This window comes from Sphaeramia orbicularis, chromosome 19, assembly GCF_902148855.1.
Source record: "Sphaeramia orbicularis chromosome 19, fSphaOr1.1, whole genome shotgun sequence".
Classification (NCBI taxonomy): Eukaryota; Metazoa; Chordata; class Actinopteri; order Kurtiformes; family Apogonidae; genus Sphaeramia; species Sphaeramia orbicularis.
Window position 1 is genome coordinate 37,955,146 of NC_043975.1, and position 24,579 is coordinate 37,979,724.

Here is a 24,579-nt window from a genome sequence, read left to right on the forward strand (position 1 = left end):
CAGTTGCAACACCATTGTGTCAAGCACAAAAAATAGACATACATATCCAAATGTGTAAATTATGAATGTATATTTTCTACATATTAGGACATATTACAATATAGAAAACAAAACAAGGAACAACCAAATAACTTTTCATTTGCCTAGGCCTTATGTTTACTTCTCAGATGAATGCAAAATTTATAGATTTGTTGAAAAGTGTTAATCATTTTTTGAGTAGGTGCCTCATGAATTGCTATTAGGGTTGAAATACTCAGAAACACTGAAAACCTCTTATGCACCGATGTGTAGTGCTTAAATAGTATACTCAAGCTAGGAGAGGTTTTACAGGGAATGTAGTGCACTTTTACAGCTGTAAATACATGAAAATATGTTTAGTGCCAACTTTACTGTTCAGAATTATACAGTAACTTGCATATTTTTTCTTATTTCTGTACTGAGGTCTCAGAAAGCTTAGGAAGAGTTGCAGGAGTTTTGTGATATCTGACCTTTCTTAGGTTATTTTATTTTTAGAAAGTTTTCTATACTATCAGTCTGACTTAGGAGAAACTCAGTTTCATTTATTTCACTTTAAGTAACAATGTTACATTTGCTTTGACAGAGAATTAATGAAAAAATACTGTAAAAATATGATAGGCTTTGTTTAATAGGTGACCTATAGGTAGTTTGTTTGAATATGCAGTCGATGTTTTAGACTTCCAAATGAATTGCTGTCTGTGCCCAACCTTTCCTAAGCAGGTTAGGACCATTTATTAGCTTAAAAGAAGAAATTCTAATTAATAAATACAGCACACTGCCAGGGAATAAAAATAATCACTGCACAGTGTCTAAACATTCAAATAAGACCTATGTAGTACCACTGAAATAGCAGTATTTTACCTGACTTTCAAAATTATACAGCTAGGATTAGTGTTTAAAAAGTTATTGAACATTGAGGATTAACCTGTACAGTTTTATGAAACATATGTCATAAAACTAACTGGTGCACTGTGCAGATTTTGGTAGATTGTGTCTGCAACTGGAACGCCATAGTGTCATTTGTGTCTTTTCCTTCCCATTTTTGAGCATCTGAAAGTTTGGTCTTATCAAATATAACTAGCACATTGACCCGTGGGCAACCATGGGTCATATTAATACTGATATCTAGGGACTGAAGCTGGTAAATTCTTCGTTCTTGTTTTAAACTTCATTTCCCATCATGCACCGTGGTACTGTGCCTCCCATCAATCGTTAGTAAGTGCGTCACTCCTGTATTTAACTTCATTGCCCGTCATGCAGCGCAGTATTCTGCTTCCAATCATCGACCACCAAGGGCAAAATAACCTGATTGTAGGGCTTTTGTATTCCAAAATTACTAATATCTTCCAAAATATTGGTCCCATCAACTTGCCGTTTTTGCTATTCTCTTCCTTGACCAAAAACCATAAGTATGTCCTTCCACATAAGTAGGTCCTATCAACTTGACGAGATATTTAATGTGAAAATGTCACCAAATTGGCAATTAAAAGCATTCTCAATTTTTCAGAACCTTGCACATGCACTCTCTCTCTCTCTCTCTCTCTCACGCACACACACGGTGCGATTTAAAAAAAAAAAAAAAAAAAACTGGGATTTTTTTTTTTTTTTAATCATGAAAAAACAAGCAATCAACAGGCCTAATTCTTTTTTTTTTTTTTTTTTTTTTAAGTTGAAGGTAGGCCCTATTACATGTCGAACAGTTGAACATTGATCTTTAATGCAAAGTAAAAATACATGAAACATTTAATTGTTTGCGATGGCCATACCTGCGATGTGGGAGATGTTCTAATGAAGTTTCAGGACCTTGGATAAGGACTGATCACATGAACATGGTAGAGAACGGGCAACTCAATCAGATTGTAAAAATGTAACATAAAACCTAATCGATTCCGATTTCACATCATTTCAAAATAATTCAGCTTATTAGACTAAGTAGACAGTTTGCTCTGATGTCGGACTTAATGTGTTGAACATGCAGTTGAACATGTACAGGGTGGGGAAGCAAAATTTACAATGAACATTTAGTTGTTTTTTCTCAGCAGGCACTACGTCAATTGTTTTGAAACCAAACATATACTGATGTCATAATCATACCTAACACTATTATCCATACCTTTTCAGAAACTTTTGCTCATATGAGTAATCAGGAAAGCAAACGTCAAAGAGTGTGTGATTTGCTGAATGCACTCGTCACACCAAAAATAGTTGGAGTGTCCATAAAGACTGTTTATAATGTAAAGAGGAGAATGACTATGAGCAAAACTATTACGAGAAAGTCTGGAAGATACTATTAAAGAAGAATGGGAGAAGTTGTCACCCGAATATTTGAGGAACACTTGCGCAAGTTTCAGGAAGCATGTGAAGGCAGTTATTGAGAGAGAAAGAGGACACATAGAATAAAAACATTTTCTATTATGTCAATTTTCTTGTGGCAAATAAATTCTCATGACTTTCAGTAAACTAATTGGTCTTTCAATTGGTCTGTCTTTCAATCCCTCCCTCAAAATATTGTAAATTTTGCTTCCCCATCCTGTACATTAGAACCTGCAGACAGAGTGACATCTGAGAGAGACAGAAACACAGAGAGACACTGATATATACAGAGAGAGATAGGTAAGGTATACAATGCATTTATGTGCATGGGGACATTCTGAGACTGCTGAATTCAGTTCACGTGAAAGTTAGTGCCAGTAATGTAGGCCAGAAAACTCAGTCCCAACCTGCCTGTTATTTCAGTTGATTTTTAATCATTGACGGGGTTGCCCCCCACCCCCATGAAATTAATTCAGCAGAGGTAGGGATGTAAAAACCAAAAAAACAAAACAAAAAACAAATCGCACCCTGCAGACACACACACACACACACACACACACACACACACACACACGTACGTGCACACACACACACACACACTCTGAGACCTTCCATTTAGATTAAGTGTGTGGTGTGTAAATCTGTGTGAAGTGTACAACCCACGTCTTGCTTATCTATGTAGGTTACTGTTCTAGTCCAGCCAGTGTGTGAGTTCACTGAACGTGTTGACTGGTCAGCCTTGGACCTGTGAGTGTCCTCGTCCTGGCCGGTGTGTGTCTGCAGTTGAATCTGCGTAGGTGTCAGAGAAAGTTCAGGACATGTTTGGGGCGGGGAGTGTATTGATATGTCAAACCTCAGAGAATCCTTCACCTTTGATGTTTATGATCCTTTACGCAATCCCACTACAGCAGCAGCTGATGATGCATATAAATAATCACAACTTCTTGCTTTGCACTTGACTTAGTCCTCAGACTGGGTCAGGTACACGTAACTGGACGTGTAGAGGCATTCAGCGTTCAGACAGCCACAACAAGATCTACAAGATCTATCTGAAGCAATGGAGAAAATGGAGATGGAAGACACTGGCTCCACTCTGATGGAGCAAGGCAGGAAGGCACCTGCACCCCCACCTCCCACCAAATTTGAAAAACTGTTCCAACCTTGTCTGGCTGAGATCGTGGGGACCATGTTTTTTGTTTTCATCGGCTGCGTGTCTGTCATTGAGAATGTGCCGGCGGCTGGGAGGGTACAGCCAGCCCTGGTGCATGGACTGGCAGTGGCAGTGATGGTGGCAGTCATGGACAACATCAGGTAAAGGGGTTTGGTTTGTAAAAAATCAGGTAATGATAGTGCTGGTGGAGATTCTGCTCAGACTATTATTCATTTTGGGTTGAATGGCTTTTTATTGCATCTTTCTCAATCCACTGACTGCTATTTTTCACTTCTGTCTCCTGTTTTCAGTGGTTCCCACTTCAATCCTCCGTTCACCATTGCCATCTACCTGTGTGGGGGCATGGAGCTGATCATGGTGGGACCCTATCTTGTCAGCCAGCTGATTGGAGGGGTGCTTGGAGCTGGAATGGCCAAGGTAAGTTAAAAATTAACCACAATCTCATGCTCATTGTGTGGATGTAGATTTATGGGACATTACACTGACTTACATTCATTTTCTTGGAGACTTAAAGATATTCTTGTAAACTTTACTCTAAATCCAATCCCTAATCTTAACTGTGAAAGAACTTTTGACTCTCAAATTTGTCCTTTTATCTCGCAGAGACTGCATTTGTCCCCATAACCCTAATCCTAGCCCTCCTATCAGCCAATGCTCCTTGGCTCCATGATGGGATAAATAACTCATACTTTACCAAACCCTGACCCACAGGTGTCAAACATACTGGCCAAAACTGGTCCACCAAAGGGTTCACTCCAGCCTGTTGGATGAATTTGTGAAATACAAAAATGACACATAAGATATTAACAATCAAGGATTTTAAATTCATTTTAGTTCAGGGGCCACATGTAGACCAATGTGATCTCAAATGGGTTGGACCAGTAAAATGCTATCACAATAATCTCTAAATAATGACAACTCTAATTTTTTCTTTGTTTTAGTGTAAAAAAAAAAAAAAGTAAAATTACATGAACATGTGTATATTTACAAACTATCCTTTCGCAAAAAATGTGAATAACCCGAACAAATATGAAAATCCCAAAATGTCTTAAAAGAAGTAACTGCAATTTTAACAACATTCTGCCTTTTACTATTTCTTTTGTGTATCTGGAGATCCACTATTATCTGTAAGTTCTAATGCATTTGTTTAAATAAGAAGCATAATATTGCTAAAATTGCACTTATTTTTTCTTATAGCATATCAGGTTGTTCATGTTATTTGCATTTTTAAGGAAACTTTGTTGGTGTAAACATTTTCATAATATAATTGTGCTTTTTTCACTGTTATTTTACTGGTCCAGCCCACTTCAGATCATATTGGCTTTGAAAGTGGCCCCTGAACTAAAATGAGTTTGACACCCCTGCCCTAACCCATTGCCTTACGTCTAATCCCTGACTCGAAAAGTGATTGTTGAACCATAACGCCTCTCTGTTCCATAACAAATCCACATAATGACAGAAACTGAGCAACATTTTCTGAATAAAAAACATAATGCATGCACTTAAAAGTTAATTGTATGCAGATAAACATTTAGTATTATCTACATTTTGTAGATGATGGTGCCTGCAGATCGCTACAACAACGCCACCGGTGCAGCCTTTGACATCCTCAAGTCAGAAAGCCAGCTGTCTGGAGCCATCTTTGGTGAGGTGGCCATGACCTGCCTGGTCACCATGGTGGTGCTGTTGGTGGCTGTCAACAACAAGACCAAAACCCCCCTGGCTCCCTTCCTGGTGGGCTGCACCGTCATCATCAACATCCTGGCAGGGTGAGATAAAGCGATGATGACCATAATAATGTGTTAACAGTTTATTATATCTGCTACTGTCTATATCGGAGCTAAGGCCACTGAAAGGCTGCAGGTGACCCGACTTTAGGGTTATGGTTAGAGTTGAACTAGTGTTGTAGCCACATGTTAAATACACAAACTAAATGATATTCCCTTGCAGATTAAATGGATTTACAGTAGATTAAGACTTGATCTTAAATGATTAAGAGTTGAGTATTTGTGACTGAGTGAAAGAAGTGAAGATGGAACAGACATCAGTCATGAAGGCCAAGCAAGTGAAGTACAACGCATTAATGTCTATTTTTATTTATTTTTTCTTGTAAAGTATCAATGATAAATTCATGGCTTATCGTGAATATTACTTGCAAATTTTCTGCTGTTTTATTTCATCACACAGTGCTATCATAACAAATTTAAGGTTACATATTAACTTGTCTGTAAGTTATAATGCAATTCTTTTACTCTATTAAAATTTGCATTATTAATATAACTGCTGCCTTTCTCACATTTAACTTTATCTAGGCTATGTTCAGTGATGTAAGACACTGTATTTTCAAATGTTTAGATTCATCATTTATTTCAGTAAAAAGTGTAAAATGTTTACTCTTTGGATGTTTGTTGGTACAGGGGTGATGTTTCAGGAACTTGTCTGAACCCTGCCAGAGCTTTTGGTCCTGCTGTGATGGTCAATTACTGGACCTACCATTGGGTCTACTGGGTCGGACCCATTGGAGGAGGTCTGGTGGCTGCGGCTTTGGTCAGGTGAGGCAAACCAGGATGACATCCATGTTCTTCTTCTTCTTCTTCTTCTTCTTCTTCTTATTATTATTATTATTATTATTATTAATACACTCTGTCTTTTCTTCTCTTGCAGGCTCATTCTTGGAGATGATAAAATACGTGTTGTTATGAAATCATAACAGCCTGTGTTATGCACATTTATTGTCCACAAGGCAATAAACCTTTGAACATCGTGTCGCGTGTGCCAAATAAATTCAAGCATAATATCATGTTTGATGCTGTAGTTTTTCTTCCTGTTATTTTTTAAATGTCAATCTTTGTGATCGTTGGACTTTTTGGTATGAAATAAAGATAAAGGTGTAAAATATACATGGTATTTTTTTTATTTTTATTTCTGTCTCTGCTTTAAAACTTGCTTCACCAGAATTACCACGAGGTGATGTAAAACATTCCAGGAGACATGAAAGACATCGGACAAGAAAGTTTTTCAGGGATGCAATTTATTCTTTCATTTAACACCGTAAATTAGGTGTAATGTGCATTCCTCATTGCGGAACTCCGGCTTGTTTAGCGGTACTTCTCAGAAAGTGCCAGGCTTACGGCGGCGAGGAATTTGTCAAAAGCAACATGGGCCTCAGGGGTGAAATCAGCAGGGAACTTGGAGGCAACGACCACCAGCAGGCAGTGGGTCAGGATCTGTGGATGACACAGGGAAAAACAGTGGTGCGTAATGCGTTAACCTTGTGCGCTCTCCCCGTGCGTAAAATCAATGTAACTCACATGAAAACACAATAATCTGAGCCATACATGATGAATCCAGTCTCTTACTCAAACCTAGTCTCAGTTATCCTATCAGTGTCTCACCCTGAAGTTGGCGGGGTCGACTCTCAGCTCAAAGGCGTGCTTCTCACTGAGCTCAAACAGGCCCTTAACGAGGTCGTCAATGTTTGCCACAGCCAGGCCGACGCCGCCCATCACGGTCTTTCCGTGCTTCTTCACGGGGCCGGAGCCGATGCTCAGATCGTTCCAGTGGGAAAAGTAAGTCTTGGTTGAGGGATAGACTTGGAACATCCTATGAAGGAGACGCAGAGAGAAGGAGAGTCAGGGAAATCATTCGTTCATTTTCTGAACCCACTTTATCCTCACTGGGGTCACGGGGGTCGCTTGGAGCCTATCCCAGCTACTTACGGGCGAAGGCGGGGTACACCCTGGGCATGTTGCCAGTTCATCGCAGGGCTTGTCAGGGAAACCAGGAGCATATTATTGTAGAGCTATTATAAGTGAAAGCGCATAAAAATGGACAGATTCCATACTGAAGTCTCCAGCTGAACTCCAGTAACGCAATCTGTCAGCGCGCGGTCCTTCTAAGACAGTAACCTGCAGGGCAATGCCAGGGTTGTGGGTTTGAACCTCATCTGGAGCATGAGACTTTTACAAGAACACTAGGATGTATGAGCAGTTAATATGAGAAATGTTTAATGAAGCTGTCGGACTACATTTGTGTAACAACTAATTGAAGTAAAATAAATTTAAAATACATTCTGTCATCTGTAAATTCATTTTCATTATTCTAATGCTTTAATTAGACTCACGACAGTTTAGGTAAATTTCACATAGTATTTGAAAAAAAAAATTTTTTGACTCCGACAAATACTCTTGACAAATATTTCTACTGCACTGCATGTATTTTAATCTAGTTACTTGTCACTTTTAACATACAAAATAAAGCATGCTACATCTGATTTGATGTTTATATAAGTAATTACCTAGTAATGCAAAAAAAAAAAAGATTATCCATCACAATTCTCCTGCGTGATGAATAATTTGATAAACACTTTGAGAGAGTCACTCTGTAGAATTAGTGCTTTTGCTTTTGATGAGTTGAATTACATTTGGCTGAAGAAAAAAAAACAGTTCAAATTACTTCCATCCTGGTGCATTTCAACTGTTATTAAAAGTAAATTATCTAAGTATTTTTCCCATCTCTTATTTTGTATAGATATCTATAGTTGGCTGTGACAGCGAAAAAAGTGAATATGTTACTACAGATCTTTGTGACTTTTTGAGACGTCAGATTCTCTTTTTGGTTTTTGTGGATTCTTGTTTTATATTCAAGGAGACTCATTTAAAAAAAAAAAATCACACATTTCTGTACTATATATTATTTAGGTCAGAGGGCTATGGCATTTGCTGCTGACCCTTCGGCCCAGACATGCGTGACATCAGTAAAAAAAAAAAGAAAAAAAAAGCACCAACATGTGATCGGTGCGCCCACTCACCTCCCCAGTGCGTCGGCCCCAATGTCATCGGCTGACTTGGACAGTTTGGCCCACAGGGCCTTGACGGCAGCCTTGTCTTTGGAGCTCAGACTCATGTCGCTTCTTTCTCTCTCACCTGAATCAGATGTGATGATGGTGATGTGCGCTCATGTTGGGCCTTAAATTCAGTTGGCTCCAGGGTCACACCCACGTGAACGGACGCCAAAAGATGCGCCCAGTGACGTAAACGGGACCCTCCCCCAACGTCTGATTCCGGAGATTCACTATCAACTGGATGCACGTGGGCTGTATTGGCAAAAATATGACCATCTGCGTAAATGGTCACCGGCCAAAACATTCAGTCACGGATGGATGAGTTGAAACACAGAATAAGACATATATGACATGAGGCAGAGGCTTAAAGTTAATGTCTGTAAGACTGAAATAACAGGACATTTCTTTAGTTTTTCCAGCCATTATATACGCCAAGACATGAATCAAACCGTATGAAGGTGTAATAAAAAGTCATCACTTTTAGATTTTTTTGCTAGTATTTACAAATTTATTTCATGAAAAAAAAAAAAAAAAAAAAAAAAAAGAAATAAAGCATACACAGTTATGTATGGACAATGCATCTGAAATGGGTCATTTTTCAGGTCTCTTTTCGAAAATATAAATTTTATTTAGAAACTTGTAAAATCACTGAAGCTTTTGTAGCAGACGTAGTTCTGCACCACAGAGGCATATTCCATAAAAGGTTTGATCAATTTTCTGATCAAAATGTTGTTGTTGTCAGTCTGTTCTAGCTTTCAGTCACCTTCAGTGACCTTAAATAACCCCAGAACACCCTCAAAGTTCAGCAGAGGCAAACACAAGCCACAGTGGTCACCATAAGTTTCTGCAAAGACATTACTAGAGTTGTTGTATAAATTACATTTATTTATTTATTTATTTGTTTGTTTGTTTGTTTGTTTGTTTTATGTATGTATGTATGTATGTATGTATGTATGTATGTATGTATGTATGTATGTATGTATTTACTTGTTTACTTATTCCACATTTATGCACATACAGAAAGGCGTGCATCTTTGCATCAATCCATGTCAGTCTTGATACTAGACACTCCAAGGACAGATAATGATTCACGATCAGAGCAAAGAAATGTTCAAATATTGACAGTGATAGTGAGTGGCCATCTTTAAAGACATGAAGCCTTAAAGAGGTTTATTTGTAAAGTATTTCACACACAAATGAAAATCTCTGAAGCTTTTGTTGAAGATGTAGTTCTGCACCACAGAAGCATATTCTATAACAGGTTTGACTGATGTTTCTGATCAAAATATTGTTGTTGTTGTTGTTATTGTTGTCAGTCTGTTCTAGCTTTCAGTCACCTTCAATGACCTTAAATAACCCCAGAACACCCTCAAAGTTCAGCAGAGGCCCAAACAAGCCACAGTGGTCACCATAAGTTTCTGCAAAGACATTACTAGAGTTGTTGTATAAATTTGATTGATTGATTGATTGATTTGTATGTTTGTTTGTTTGTTTGTCTGTTTTATGTATGTATTTATTTACTTATTCCATATTTATGCACATAAAGAAGGGCGTGCATCTTTGTGTCAATCCATGTCAGTCCTAATACTAGGCACTCCAAGATCAGATAATGATTCAAGATCAGAGCAGAGAAATGTTCAAATATTGACAGTGATAGTGAGTGGCCATCTTTAAAGACAAAAATCCTTAAAGAGGTTTATTTGTAAAGTATTTCGCACACAAATGAAAATCACTGAAGCTTTTGTAGCAGATGTAGTTCTGCACCACAGAGACATGTTTCATAAAAGATTTGACTGATGTTTCTGATCAAAATGTTATTGTTGTCGTTGTTGTTGTTGTCAGTCTGTTCTAGCTTTCAGTCACCTTCAGTGACCTTAAATAACCCCAGAACACCCTCAAAGTTCAGCAGAGGCCCACACAAGTCAAAATGGTTGCCATAAGTTTTTGAAAAAACATTACTAGAGCTTTTCTATGATTTTGATTGGTTGATTGATTGATTAATTGATTGATTGATTGATTGATTGATTGATTCATTTATTCATTCATTCATTTATGCACATACTCAAAGGTGTTCATCTTTGTGTCAATCCATGCCAAACGTGACTGTAGGCACTCCAAGATCAGATAATGATTCAAGATCAGAGCAGAGAAATGTTCAAATATTGATGGTGATAGTGAGTGGCCATCTCTAAAGACATGAAGTCTTAACGAGGTTTTTTTGTAAAGTATTTCACACACCAATGAAAATCACTGAAGTTTCTGTAGCAGACACAGTTCTGCACCACGGAGGCATATTCCATAACAGGTTTGAGTGATGTTGCTGATCAAAATGTTGTTGTTGTTGTTGTTGTCAGTCTGTTCTAGCTTTCAGTCACCTTCAGTGACCTTAAATAACCCCAGAACACCCTCAAAGTTCAGCAGGGGCACACACAAGCAAAAATCGTCATCACAAGTTTTTGCAAGTTTTTGTATACATTTTATGTATGTATGTATGTATGTGTGTGTGTGTGTGTGTGTGTGTGTGTGTGTGTGTGTGTATGTATTACATATTTATGCACATACAGGAAAGCGTGCATCTTTGCATCAATCCATGTCAGTCTTGATACTAGACACTCCAAGGTCAGATAATGATTCAAGATCAGAGGAGAAAAATGTTCAAATATTGACAGTGATAGTGAGTGGCCATCTTTAAAGACACAAATCCTTAAAGAGGTTCATTTGTATTGTATTTCACACACAAATGAAAACCACTCAATTTTTTGTAGCAGACGTAGTTCTGCACCACAGAGGCATATTCCATAACAGGTTTGACTGATGTTTCTGATCAAAATGTTGTTGTTGTTGTCAGTCTGTTCTAGCTTTCAGTCACCTTCAGTGACCTTAAATGACCCCAAAACACCCTCAAAGTTCAGCAGAGGCCCACACAAGCCAGAATGGTCACCACAAATTTTTGCAATGAAATTACTAGAGTTTTTGTATAAATCTATTTATGTATGTATGTACATATGTATGTATGTATTTACTTATTTATTTATTCCATATTTATGCACATACAGAGAGGCGTGCATCTTTGTTTCAGTCTATGTCAGTCTTGATACAAGGCACTCCAAGATCAGATAATGATTCAAGATCAGAGCAGAGAAATGTTTAAATATTGATGGTGATAGTGAGTAGTCATCTGATGTTTATGATCAAAAAGTTGTTGTTGTTGTTGTCAGTCTGTTCTAGCTTTCAGTCACCTTCAGTGACCTTAAATAACCCCAGAACACCTTCAAAGTTCAGCAGAGGCCCATACAAGCCACAGTGGTCACCACACATTTTGGCAATGACATTACTAGAGTTTTTGCAGAAATTTGATTAATTAATTAATTCATTTGTTCATTATTTAATTAATTTACTTACTTACTTACTTACTTACATATGTATGTATGAATGTATGTATATATTTACTTATTTGTAACATATTAATTCACACATAGAAAGGCGTGCATCTTTGTGTCAGCCCATGTCAGTCTTAATACTAGGCACTCCAAGACCAGATAATGATTCAAGATCAGAACAGAAAAATGTTCAAATATTGACGGTGATAGTGAGTGGCCATCTTTAAAGACATGAAGCCTTAACGAGGTTTTTTTGTAAAGTATTTCCCACACAAATGAAAATCTCTGAAACGTTTGCAGAAGACATAGTTTTGCACCACAGAGGAATCTTCCATAAAAGGTTTGACTGATGTTTCTAATCAAAATATTGTTGTTGTCAGTCTGTTCAAGCTTTCAGTCACCTTCAGTGACCTTAAATAACCCCAGAACACCCTCAAAGTTCAGCAGAGGCCCACACAAGCCAAAATGGTAATCACAAGTTTTTTGACAGTTTTTGTATACATTTTATGTTTGTATGTATGTATGTGTGAATGTATGTATGTATTTATTTATTTATTTATTACATATTAATGCACACACAGAAAGGCGTGCATCTTTGCGTCAGTCCATGTCAGTCTTGATACTAGACACTCCAAGATCAGATAATGATTCAAGATCAGAGCAGAGATATTTTCAAATATTGACAGTGATTGTGAGTGGCTATCTTTAAAGACAAAAATACTGAAAGAGGTTGATTTGTAAAGTATTTCACACACAAATGAAAATCTCTGAAGCTTTTGTAGAAGACGTCATACTGCACCACAGAGGCATGTTCCATAAAAGTTTTGACTGATGTTTCTGATCAAAATGTGATTGTTGTTGTTGTTGTCAGTCTGTTCTAGCTTTCAGTCACCTTCAGTGACCTTAAATAACCCCAGAACACCCTCAAAGTTCAGCAGTGGCCCACACAAGTCAAAATGGTTGCCATAAGGTTTTGAAAAAACATTACTAGAGTTGTTTGCATAAATTTAATTAATTCATTCATTCATTCATTACTTAATTAATTTACTTACTTACTTATGTATGTATGTATGTATGTATGTATGTATGTATTACATATTAATGCACATACAGGAAAGCGTGCATCTTTGCGTCAATCCATGTCAGTCTTGATACTAGACACTCCAAGATCAGATAATGATTCAAGATCAGAGGAGAAAAATGTTCAAATATTGACAGTGATAGTGAGTGGCCATCTTTAAAGACATGAATCCTTAAAGCGGTTTATTTGTAAAGTATTTCACACACAAATGAAAATCACTGAAGCTTTTATAGAGGACGTAGTTCTGCACCACAGAGGCATATTCCATAACGGGTTTGACTGATGTTTCTGATCACAATGTTGCTGTTGTTGTCAGTCTGTTCTAGCTTTCAGTCATCTTCAGTGACCTTAAATAACCCCAGAACACCCTCAAAGTTCAGCAGAGGCCTATACAACCCACAGTGGTCGCCACACGTTTTTGAAATGACATTACTAGAGTTGTTGGCATGAATTTGATTAATTGATTCATTTTTTCATTCATTGCTTAATTGATTTACTTTCTTACTTACTTACTTACTTACTTACGTACGTATGTATGTATGTATGTATGTATGTATGAATGTACATATGTAGTTGCTTATTTATTACATATAAATGCACACTCAGAAAGGCGTGCATCTTTGTGTCAATCCATGTCAGTCTTGATGCTAGGCACTCCAAGGTCAGAGCAGAGAAATTTTCAAATATTGATGGTGATAGTGAGTGGCCATCTTTAAAGACATGAATCCTTAAAGAGGTTTATTTCACACACAAATGAAAATCTCTGAAGCTGTTATAGAAGACGTAGTTCTTCACCACAGAGGCATGTTCCATAAAAGGTTTGACTGATGTTTCTAATCAAAATGTTGTTGTTGTTGTTGTCAGTCTGTTCTAGCTTTCAGTCACCTTCAGTGACCTTAAATAACCCCAAAACACCCTCAAAGTTCAGCAGAGGCCCACAAAAGTTGAAATGGTTACCATAAGTTTTTGAAAAAAACATTACTAGAGCTTTTCTATGAATTTTGTTGATTGATTGATTGATTCATTCATTCATTTGTGCACAAACTCAAATGTGTGCATCTTTGTGTCAATCCATGCCAAACATGACAGTAGGCACTCCGAGATCAGATAATGATTCAAGATCAGAGCAGAGAAATGTTCAAATATTGACGGTGATAGTGAGTGGCCATCTTTAAAGACATGAAGCCTCAAAGAGGTTTATTTGTAAAGTATTTCACACATAAATGAAAATCACTGAAGCTTTTATAGAGGACGTAGTTCTGCACCACAGAGGCATATTTCATAACAGGTTTGACTGATGATTCTAATCACAATGTTGCTGTTGTTGTCAGTCTGTTCTAGCTTTCAGTCACCTTCAGTGACCTTAAATAACCCCAGAACACCCTCAAAGTTCAGCAGAGGCCCACACAAGTCAAAATGGTCGCAACACGTTTTTGCAATGACATTACTAGAGTTTTTGTACAAATTTGATTAATTAATTAATTAATTAATTAATTAATTAATTAATTAATTAATTAATTCATTCATTCATTCATTATTTATTTATTTAATCAATTTACTTAGTTACTTACTTACGTATGTATGTATGTATGTATGTATGTATTTATTGCATATTAATGGACACACAGAAAGGCGTGCATCTTTGCGTCAGTCCATGTCAGTCTTGATACTAGACACTCCAAGGTCAGATAATGATTCAAGATCAGAGCAGAGAAATGTTTAAATATTGACACTGATTTGTTAGTGGCCATCTTTAAAGACAAAAATCATGAAAGAGGTTGATTTGTAAAGTATTTCACACATAAATGAAAATCACTTAAGTTTTTCTGGCAGATGTAGTTCTGCACCACAGAGGCATATTCCATAAAAGGTTTGACTGATGTTTCTGAACAACATATGATTGTTGTTGTTGTCAGTCTTTTCTAGCTTTCAGTCACCTTCAGTGACCTTAAATAACCCCAGAACACCCTCAAAGTTCAGCAGAGGCCCACACAAGCCACAGTGGTCGCCACTAGTTTTTGCAATGACATTACTAGAGTTTTTTTTGCATAAATGTAATTCATTAATTCATTCATTACTTAATTAATTTACTTACTTACTTATGTATGTATGTATGTATGTATGTATGTATTTACTTATTTATTACATATTAATGCACATACAGAAAGGCGTGCATCTTTGTGTCAATCCATGTCAGTCCTAATACTAGGCACTCCAAGATCAGATAATGAGTCAAGATCAGAGCAGAGAAATGTTCAAATATTGACGGTGATAGTGAGTGGCCATCTTTAAAGACATGAAGCCTTAAGGAGATTTATTTGTAAAGTATTTCACACACAAATGAAAATCACTTAAGTTTTTGTAGTACACATAGTTCTGCACCGCAGAGGCATATTCTATAACAGGATTGACTGATGTTTCTGATCAAAATGTTGTTGTTGTTGTCAGTCTGTTTTTGCTTTCAGTCACCTTCAGTGACCTTAAATAACCCCAGAACACCCTCAAAGTTCAGCAGAGGCACACACAAGCCACAGTGGTCGCCACAAGTTTTTGCAATGACATTTGTTACATGCCAGGCAGCGATGCAGTGCAGGGGTGTTTGTGGGTGTTTTTCCCCTCCTGGTCCTTTCTCTCCCCTCATCTATCATCTCTCCAGGTGCCATCAGACTGATTGGCCTGCACCTGTGGAAAGTAGTGGTGGCCAATCACATCCCAGGGCCCCTCTATAAAAGGACCATGCCTGCAGTGACTGCTCTCTGTCTTCCTGTTGGAGTTGCTGGTGCTGGTGTTCAGCTTGTCTCACACTGAGTTAATGTCAGTTATTTGTGGAGTGAGGTTATGGGCATAGGTAAGTTGGGGTACCCTGTACATTCTTTGCTTCATGTAGATCACTATTGTCTAGACACATCAGGTTATAGGGTTGGTGCCACTTCTGTATTTATCTTTTGGTTACGTTCTTTTTTTTTAGATAGGAGTCAGGTTCTTGTTTGAGTTCTGTTTTAAGGGTAGGACCAGATTAGGCACAGTTTTATTGTATTTATCTGATTTTGGTTGGCACAACCCCCTTGTCCCTTCCTCCTCCACATTAATGATGCTTTGTTAGTGTTTTTTTGTTCAATAAACCTTTGCCACTTGTTTCACACCTACACTGACTCCATCTTCATCTTGATTGTCGGGGTAACGTCTCCTTTTCACACACCAACAAAGGAGCTGTAACAACATTACTAGAGTTTTTGTATAAATTTTATTTAATGTGTGTGTGTGTCACATATTAATGCACAGACAGAAAGGCATGCATCTTTGTGTCAATCCATGTCAGTCTTGATACTGGGCACTCCAAGGTCAGAGCAGAGAAATGTTCAAATATTGACGGTGATAGTGAGTGGCCATCTTTAAAGACATAAAGCCTTAAAGAGGTTTATTTGTGAAGTATTTCACACACAAATTAAAATCTCTGAAGCTTTTGTAGCAGACATAGTTCTGCACCACAAAGGCATATTCCATAACAGGTTTGACTGATGTTTCTGATCAAAATGTTGTTGTTGTTGTCAGTCTGTTCTAGCTTTCAGTCACTGTTTTAAGTCGATACGTGACTGATATTTTTTCCCAGAAGCCCCTGACACCGACCTGTAACTGAGTCCGGTGCCGCGGCGCCGTTGGGCCAGAGCGCTTGTCCTGAACGCCGCCACCCATCTCCTGTTTATTTTTTCAGTCACCTTAGTGACCTTAAATAACCCCAGAACACCCTCAAAGTTCAGCAGAGGCCCACACAAGCCAAAATGGTCACCATAAGTTTTTGAAAAAAACATTACTAGAGCTTTTCTATAAATTTGATTGATTGATTGATTGATTGATTCATTCACTTATGCACATACTCAAAGGTGTGCATCTTTGTGTCAATCCATGCCAAACCTGACTGTAGACACTCCAAGATCAGAAAATGATTCAAGATCAGAGCAGAGAAATGTTCAAATATTGACGGTGACAGTGAGTGGTCATCTGATGTTTCTGATCAAAAAGTTGTTGTTGTTGTCAGTCTGTTCTCGCTTTCATTCACCTTCAGTGACCTTAAATAACCCCAGAACACCCTCAAAGTTCAGCAGAGGCCCACACAAGCCAAAGTGGTCGCCACATGTTTTTGCAATGACATTACTAGAGTTGTTTGAATCAATTTAATTAATTAATTCATTCATTCATTACTTAATTAATTTACTTACGTATGTATGTATGTATTACATATCAATGCACATACAGGAAAGCGTGCATCTTTGCGTCAATCCATGTCAGTCTTGATACTATACACTCCAAGGTCAGATAATGATTCAAGATCAGAGCAGAAAAACGTTCAAATATTGACGGTGATAGTGAGTGGCCATCTTTAAAGACAGGAATCCTTAAAGAGGTTTATTTCACACACAAATGAAAATCTCTGAAGTTTCTGTAGCAGACATAGTTCTGCACCACAGAGGCATATTCCATAACAGGTTTGACTGATGTTTCTGATCACAATGTTGTTGTTGTTGTTGTCAGTCTTTTCTAGCTTTCAGTCACCTTCAGTGACCTTGAATAACCCCAGAACACCCTCAAAGTTCAGCAGAGGCCCACGCAAGCCAAAATGGTCGCCACAAATTTTTGCAATGACATTAGTGGAGTTTTTGTACAAATTTTATGTATGTATGTATGTATGTATGTATGTATGTATGTATTTACTTATTTATTTATTCCATATTTATGCACATACAGAAAGGTGTGCATCTTTGTTTCAGTCCATGTCAGTCTTGATACTAGGCACTCCAAGATCAGATAATGATTCAAGATCAGAGCAGAGAAATGTTCAAATATTGACGGTGATAGTGAGTGGCCATCTTTAAAGACATGAAGCCTTAAAGAGGTTTATTTGTAAAGTATTTCACACATATATAAAAATCACTGAAGCTGTTATAGAAGACGTAGTTCTGCACCACAGAGGCATATTCCATAAAAGGTTTGACTCATGTTTCTGATCACAATGTTGTTGTTGTCAGTCTGTTCTAGCTTTCAGTCACCTTCAGTGACCTTAAATAACCCCAGAACACCCTCAAAGTTCAGCAGAGGCCCACACAAGTCGAAATGGTTACCATAAGTTTTTGAAAAAACATTACTAGAGCTTTTCTATGAATTTGATTGATTGATTGATTGATTGATTGATTGATTGATTCATTCATTCATTCATTCATTCATTTATGCACATACTCAAAGGTGTGCATGTTTGTGTCAATCCATGCCAAACATGACAGTAGGCACTCCAAGATCAGATAGTGATTCAAGATCAGAGCAGAGAAATGTTCAAATATTGACGGTGATAGTGAGTGGCCATCTTTAAAGACATGAAGCCTCAAAGAGGTTTATCTGTAAAGTATTTCACACATAAATGAAAATCACTGAAGCTTTTAGAGAGGACGTAGTTCTGCACCACAGAGGCATATTCCATAAAAGGTTTGACTGATGTTTCTGATCACAGTATTGTTGTTGTCAGTCTGTTCTAGCTTTCAGTCACCTTCAGTGACCTTAAATAACCCCAGAACACCCTCAAAGTTCAGCAGAGGCCCACAAAAGTCACAGTGGTCGCAACACGTTTTTGTAATGACATTACTAGAGTTTTTGTACAAATTTGATAAATTAATTAATTAATTCATTCATTCATTCATTATTTAATTAATTTACTTAGTTACTTACTTATGTATGTATGTGTGTATTACATATTAATGCACACACAGAAAGGCGTGCATCTTTGTGTCAATCCATGTCAGTCTTGATACTAGACACTCCAAGATCAGATAATGATTCAAGATCAGAGCAGAGAAATGTTCAAATATTGACGGTGATAGTGAGTGGCCATCTTTAAAGACAAAAATCCTGAAAGAGGTTGATTTGTAAAGTATTTCACACATAAATGAAAATCACTGAAGTTTTTGTAGCAGATGTAGTTCTTCACCACAGAGGCATATTCCATAAAAGGTTTGACTGATGTTTCTGAACAACATATGATTGTTGTTGTTGTCAGTCTGTTTTAGCTTTCAGTCACCTTCAGTGACCTTAAATAACCCCAGAACACCCTCAAAGTTCAGCAGAGGCCCACACAAGCCACAGTGGTCGCCACTAGTTTTTGCAATGACATTACTAGAGTTTTTGTATACATTTATTTATTTATTTATTTATTTATTAATTACGTATTAATGCACACACAGAAAGTTTTGCATCTTTGTCTCAATCCATGTCTTTCTTGATACTAGGCATTCCAAGATCAGATAATGATTCACGATCCCAGCAGAAACATGTTCAAATATTGACGGTGATAGTGAGTGGCCATCTTTAAAGACATGAAGCATTAAAGAGGGTTATTTGTAAAGTATTTCACACACAAATGAAAACCACTTAATCTTTTGTAGCAGACATAGTTCTGCACCACAGAGGCATATTCCATAACAGGTTTGACTGATGTTTCTGATCAAAATGTTGTTATTGTTTTTTTTGTTATTGTTGTTGTTGTCAGTCTTTTCTAGCTTTCAGTCACCTTCAGTGACCTTAAATAACCCCAGAACACCCTCAAAGTTCAGCAGAGGCCCACACAAGCCACAATGGTCACCAAATGTTTTTGCAATGATATTACTATAGTTGCTTGCATAAATGTAATTAATTAATTCATTCATTACTTAATTAATTTACTTACTGACTTACGTATGTATGTATGTATGTATGAATGTATGTATGTATGTATGTATGTATGTATTTATGTATGTATTTACTTATTTATTACATATTAATGCACATACAGAAAGGCGTGCATCTTTATGTCAATCCATGTCAGTCTTAATATTGGGCACTCCAAGATCAGATAATGATTCAAGATCAGAGCAGAGAAATGTTCAAATATTGACGGTGATAGTGAGTGGCCATCTTTAAAGACATGAAGCCTTAAGGAGATTTATTTGTAAAGTATTTCACACACAAATGAAAATCACTTAAGTTTTTGTAGTACACATAGTTCTGCACCGCAGAGGCATATTCTGTAACAGGATTGACTGATGTTTCTGATCAAAATGTTGTTGTTGTTGTCAGTCTGTTTTTGCTTTCAGTCACCTTCAGTGACCTTAAATAACCCCAGAACACCCTCAAAGTTCAGCAGAGGCCCACACAAGCCACAGTGGTCGCCACAAGTTTTTGCAATGACATTTGTTACATGCCAGGCAGCGATGCAGTGCAGGGGTGTTTGTGGGTGTTTTTCCCCTCCTGGTCCTTTCTCTCCCCTCATCTATCATCTCTCCAGGTGCCATCAGACTGATTGGCCTGCACCTGTGGAAAGTAGTGGTGGCCAATCACATCCCAGGGCCCCTCTATAAAAGGACCATGCCTGCAGTGACTGCTCTCTGTCTTCCTGTTGGAGTTGCTGGTGCTGGTGTTCAGCTTGTCTCACACTGAGTTAATGTCAGTTATTTGTGGAGTGAGGTTATGGGCATAGGTAAGTTGGGGTACCCTGTACATTCTTTGCTTCATGTAGATCACTATTGTCTAGACACATCAGGTTATAGGGTTGGTGCCACTTCTGTATTTATCTTTTGGTTAAGTTCTTTTTTAGGTAGGAGTCAGGTTTTTGTTTGAGTTCTGTTTTAAGGGTAGGACCAGATTAGGCACAGTTTTATTGTATTTATCTGATTTTGGTTGGCACAACCCCCTTGTCCCTTCCTCCTCCACATCAGTGATCCTTTGTTAGTTTTTTTTGTTCAATAAACCTTTGCCACTTGTTTCACACCTACACTGACTCCATCTTCATTTTGATCGTCGGGATAACGTCTCCTTTTCACACACCAACAATGGAGTTGTAACAACATTACTAGAGTTTTTGTATAAATTTTATTTATTTATTTTATGTGTGTGTGTGTCACATATTAATGCACACACAGAAAGACATGCATCTTTGTGTCAATCAATGTCAGTCTTGATACTAGGCACTCCAAGGTCAGATAATGATTCAAGATCAGAGCAGAGAAATTTTCAAATATTGATGGTGATAGTGAATGGCCATCTTTAAAGACATAAAGTCTTAAAGAGGTTTATTTGTAAAGTATTTCACACACAAACGAAAATCTCTGACGCTTTTGTAGCAGATGTAGCTCTGCACCACAAAGGCATATTCCATAACAGGTTTGACTGATGTTTCTGATCAAAATGTTGTTGTTGTCAGTCTTTTCTAGCTTTCAGTCACCTTCAGTGACCTTAAATAACCCCAGAACACCCTCAAAGTTCAGCAGAGGCCCACACAAGCCACAGTGGTCGTCACAAGTTTTTGCAATGACATTACTAGAGTTTTTGTATAAATTTTATTTATTTATTTATTTACTTAGTTACTTACTTACTTACATACACATGTATTCATGTATGTATACATATACATATGTATGTATGTATGTATGTGCTTATTTGTACATGCATGATATATAGTCACATATCCCACAATGTCACATTAAACAACAATGACTATACTCTACTTCTTTTTTTTCTTTTTAACTTCATGATGTGAAATCCAGTGCGGTCATGTCTATGCCATTGTATAAACCACAGCCATATTGGTACTATTATCGTGCAAATGTGGGTGTATACGGCACTACCTGCGAATTTGGACTGTTCAGCCTTCTTTCACATATGTTTGTGCTCTTTTTTATGCCCTTTTATCAACTGGAGGACGTGTTTTACACACATTCATTTATTTTGATATTTCTTCCATGTATGTTTAATACAAAAGCAAACGTTTCCCCGCCCGTTTTTGCTGTAATCTTTTCATAGATATCCCGAGTTCTTGGGGTGGGACAGTATCAGTAGATCCACACATTATTTAGGGCGTTACATTTTGACGAACTCAGCATCTCTTCTGTGCGTCATTTCGTGACGCACTGAATCGTCGACATGCATCTATGCAATGACATGGTCTGGTTCGGTTTGGGCATGAAACAATATGGTAAAAATGAGGGGAAAGAGGTGAAATGGGCAAAAAAAAAAAAAAAAAAAAAAAAAAGAAAAAAGAAAAGAAAAGAAAAGAAAACGCGTATATGTATTTGTGTGACACGCTGTTGTATCTGTTCTATCTCTTCAAAAATCATTGAAATGAGCTTGAACAGACAATGAAATGAAAACGTGTGGACACCTCCCCATATCACAATTTTTAAAAAATCCTTTTTAGAGTTGTCAATATCATGCTAAGTTATAATCTCAAATATATAGCCTATGTAATAGCCGATATAATATTCTTCTTTCAAAAATCGAGCTCATATTAACATCAGTAACCAAATAAAAATCAAATTTATAAAAGAAAAAAAGGAAGAAAGAAAGGAAAATAAAATAATAAAGACAAGTCACGCCTCGCCCGTAAGTAGCTGGGATAGGCTCCAAGGGACCCCCGTGACCCTAGTGAGGATAAAGCGGGTTCAGATAATGAATGAATGGATGTCACGCCTTATGTCAGCTAAATATATATGATTTCTTAAAAACAGAAAAAATAGAGACTCCAATTTTAGTCCATTTTTGTCCAGTGTTGAATAAGAAAAGGAGTGTCGGCTTCATGAATGTCCAGATGCTTTTTTTAGTAGTCACTATTCTATTGCATAAATTAAATTAAATTAAATTAAATTAAATTAAATTAAATTAAATTAAATTAACCCATAGGTGTGAATGTGAGAATTATTGGTTGTCCGCCTCTTTATGTCATCCCTGTGATGAACTGGTGGATAAAACTGAAGATAAAACGGGTTCAGAAAATGAATAAAAACAAAATAAAATAAAATAAATAATGCGCAATGCCTCTCAGTTACAACTAAGAAATATCATGTTAATATGAACACGCAGATTGTGCATCGAGGAAATAAAAATGATGTACAAACTTTTCCATTTTTATTGACTAACAGTTGTTCTCTTCACATGAAAAACAGGCATGGACTGATGACTAAAGTTACTTACATCCAACAGCAGTGACAGACAGTAGTGACGCCGCATTACCCATGACAAAACTTCTACCTCAGTCCAACCCCTGTCCTCTCTGAGCTGCATCCTGCTCTTTCTGTGGGAATTCCGACCCCCCCCCCCCCCCCCCGCCCACCCTCTATCAAATACTGTCATTCACACATAACACATGTCCATACGAAATACAAAGACCCTACAGATGAGTTGTGTGAAAGTCTGAGACCACCATTATGTTTGTTGCTTCAGCACAGGTTTTAATGACTACATAAATTAACCCATAAAAACCCAGTGGTACTTAAGTTGCAGTTCCCAAATGGATTTTTCTGTAAATTTGACCTTTGATGAAGTGATTTATCACCATTTATTGTAATATTAGTCTCTTTGTTTTAAGTTTTCTCAGTGTAAATTATGTATTTTCCTATATTTGATTCACCGATTCATTAAAGCTCAGAATAAATTCAAAGGTTTTTAGATCAAATCAGAAAAAAGTGAAGAAAAACTGACTTTTTCAGCAAAGGTATCATTTGCTAAACATAATATCATAAGTCTCCATCCACTGTCATTTATCAGTTTCAATGGGTTTTACTGGTGAATCAAAGTTGTAGAAGATAGCAGTGTTTCCACGTTCACTACGAAGTCTCTCAACGTCCACATGTGATGTCAAAATCTGATGACCATGAAAAGGTGATAAACTGCATTTTACACCGATTATTTACATATATTGATAGGATTAGTGGATCAAGAGGTTTTAAACATTTTAGATCAGTAGATGCTTTTGGTCGATGGTGGGTGTTTGGGTCTTTATGAGTTGTTAATAATAATAATAATAATAATAATAATTATTATTATTATTATTATTATTATGTATATTTATATATATTATGTATATTTATGTGGTAAGATACATTAAGAATAAACTGGAAATATGTGGACACCATTAAAAAAAAGACAGTATTTCACAGAAAAAAGAGTTTCTATATAAAAGTGCGTCAAGCCTTTGCTCTTAGAGTGTTATGAATTTTTATGCAGACAATATGACATTTAGGACAGCATGTTATGTAACATAACCATTTAATAACCAGTATTTTCTTGTATTTTAATAATAATAATAATAATAATAATAATAATAATAATAATAATAATAATAATAATAATAATAATAATAAAGACGGGATAATAAATACCATTCCAAGCTAAATCTGACAGTATTGAGGGAGTAAAAGAAGAGGTATGAAGGCGAGAGGAACATGTTTATTTAGGCTGAGGTGACACCTATTTTTTGGAGTCTTCATGCACTAAATATTACTTTATCAGATCACATTTTTATTAATTCACTTCTCTTATTTCCAGTTCACAGAATAACCACCACCTTGGGGAATGTGGATTCCGGAATTGTACCATGTAGTCCTTTTTGCCCCAGAGCATTCAGCATTATTTTATCTCCACCGCCATTTAGCTAGATTTCCTATCAGTGGGAGGAAATTTTGCATATAATATTTATCGCCGAGCTCAAGGATTTCTTTAATCGCATGCGTAGTATTTGGGCACTGGGTGCTTGGGTGGAGGGGGCGCTGCTCCAGATAACCCCGGTGTGGTTTTTAGAGATAACACCCTGCACAAGTCAAACCGACTCAGCAACATTAAGGCAATCATTGGAAAACTGAATTTAATAAATTTAATTCTCTCACTATCAAATAACACTGGTCTACAAGTAAAATGCATCCAGAATAAAAGTAGTGAAATTTTACCACGTGTGAGTCATTGATGAAGAAAAACCAAGTCA

General features: G+C 37.0%; 2 protein-coding genes across 2 annotated transcripts; one reads left to right on the plus strand and one right to left on the minus strand.

Moving 5' to 3' along the window:
• The first annotated feature begins 3,042 nt into the window (after nucleotides 1-3,042).
• On the plus strand, nucleotides 3,043-6,423 carry aqp8a.2 (aquaporin 8a, tandem duplicate 2). Its single transcript, XM_030122289.1, has 6 exons — nucleotides 3,043-3,124; nucleotides 3,296-3,642; nucleotides 3,793-3,919; nucleotides 5,057-5,271; nucleotides 5,920-6,054; nucleotides 6,167-6,423. The coding sequence occupies exons 2-6, from the start codon at nucleotides 3,389-3,391 to the stop codon at nucleotides 6,210-6,212; spliced, it is 777 nt and encodes a 258-aa protein (XP_029978149.1). The 5' UTR covers nucleotides 3,043-3,124; nucleotides 3,296-3,388; the 3' UTR covers nucleotides 6,213-6,423.
• Nucleotides 6,424-6,511: 88 nt separating this feature from the next.
• On the minus strand, nucleotides 6,512-8,469 carry hbae5 (hemoglobin, alpha embryonic 5). Its single transcript, XM_030122290.1, has 3 exons — nucleotides 8,313-8,469; nucleotides 6,898-7,105; nucleotides 6,512-6,729 (listed from the first exon to the last, which is right to left on the minus strand). Exons 1-3 carry the CDS (start codon nucleotides 8,405-8,407, stop codon nucleotides 6,601-6,603), a joined length of 432 nt encoding a protein of 143 aa, XP_029978150.1. The 5' UTR covers nucleotides 8,408-8,469; the 3' UTR covers nucleotides 6,512-6,600.
• Between the last annotated feature and the right edge of the window lie 16,110 nt (nucleotides 8,470-24,579).

Coding starts and splice junctions, on each gene's coding strand:
- hbae5 (XM_030122290.1), bottom strand. CDS start 8,407: ATGAGTCTGAGCTCCAAAGACAAGGCTGCCGTCAAGGCCCTGTGGGCC. Junction 7,106..8,312: donor GGGGCCGACGCACTGGGGAG/GTGAGTGGGCGC, acceptor TCTCCTTCATAG/GATGTTCCAAGTCTATCCCT. Junction 6,730..6,897: donor TCGACCCCGCCAACTTCAGG/GTGAGACACTGA, acceptor TGTCATCCACAG/ATCCTGACCCACTGCCTGCT.
- aqp8a.2 (XM_030122289.1), top strand. CDS start 3,389: ATGGAGAAAATGGAGATGGAAGACACTGGCTCCACTCTGATGGAGCAA. Junction 5,272..5,919: donor ATCATCAACATCCTGGCAGG/GTGAGATAAAGC, acceptor TTGTTGGTACAG/GGGTGATGTTTCAGGAACTT. Junction 6,055..6,166: donor GTGGCTGCGGCTTTGGTCAG/GTGAGGCAAACC, acceptor CTTCTCTTGCAG/GCTCATTCTTGGAGATGATA.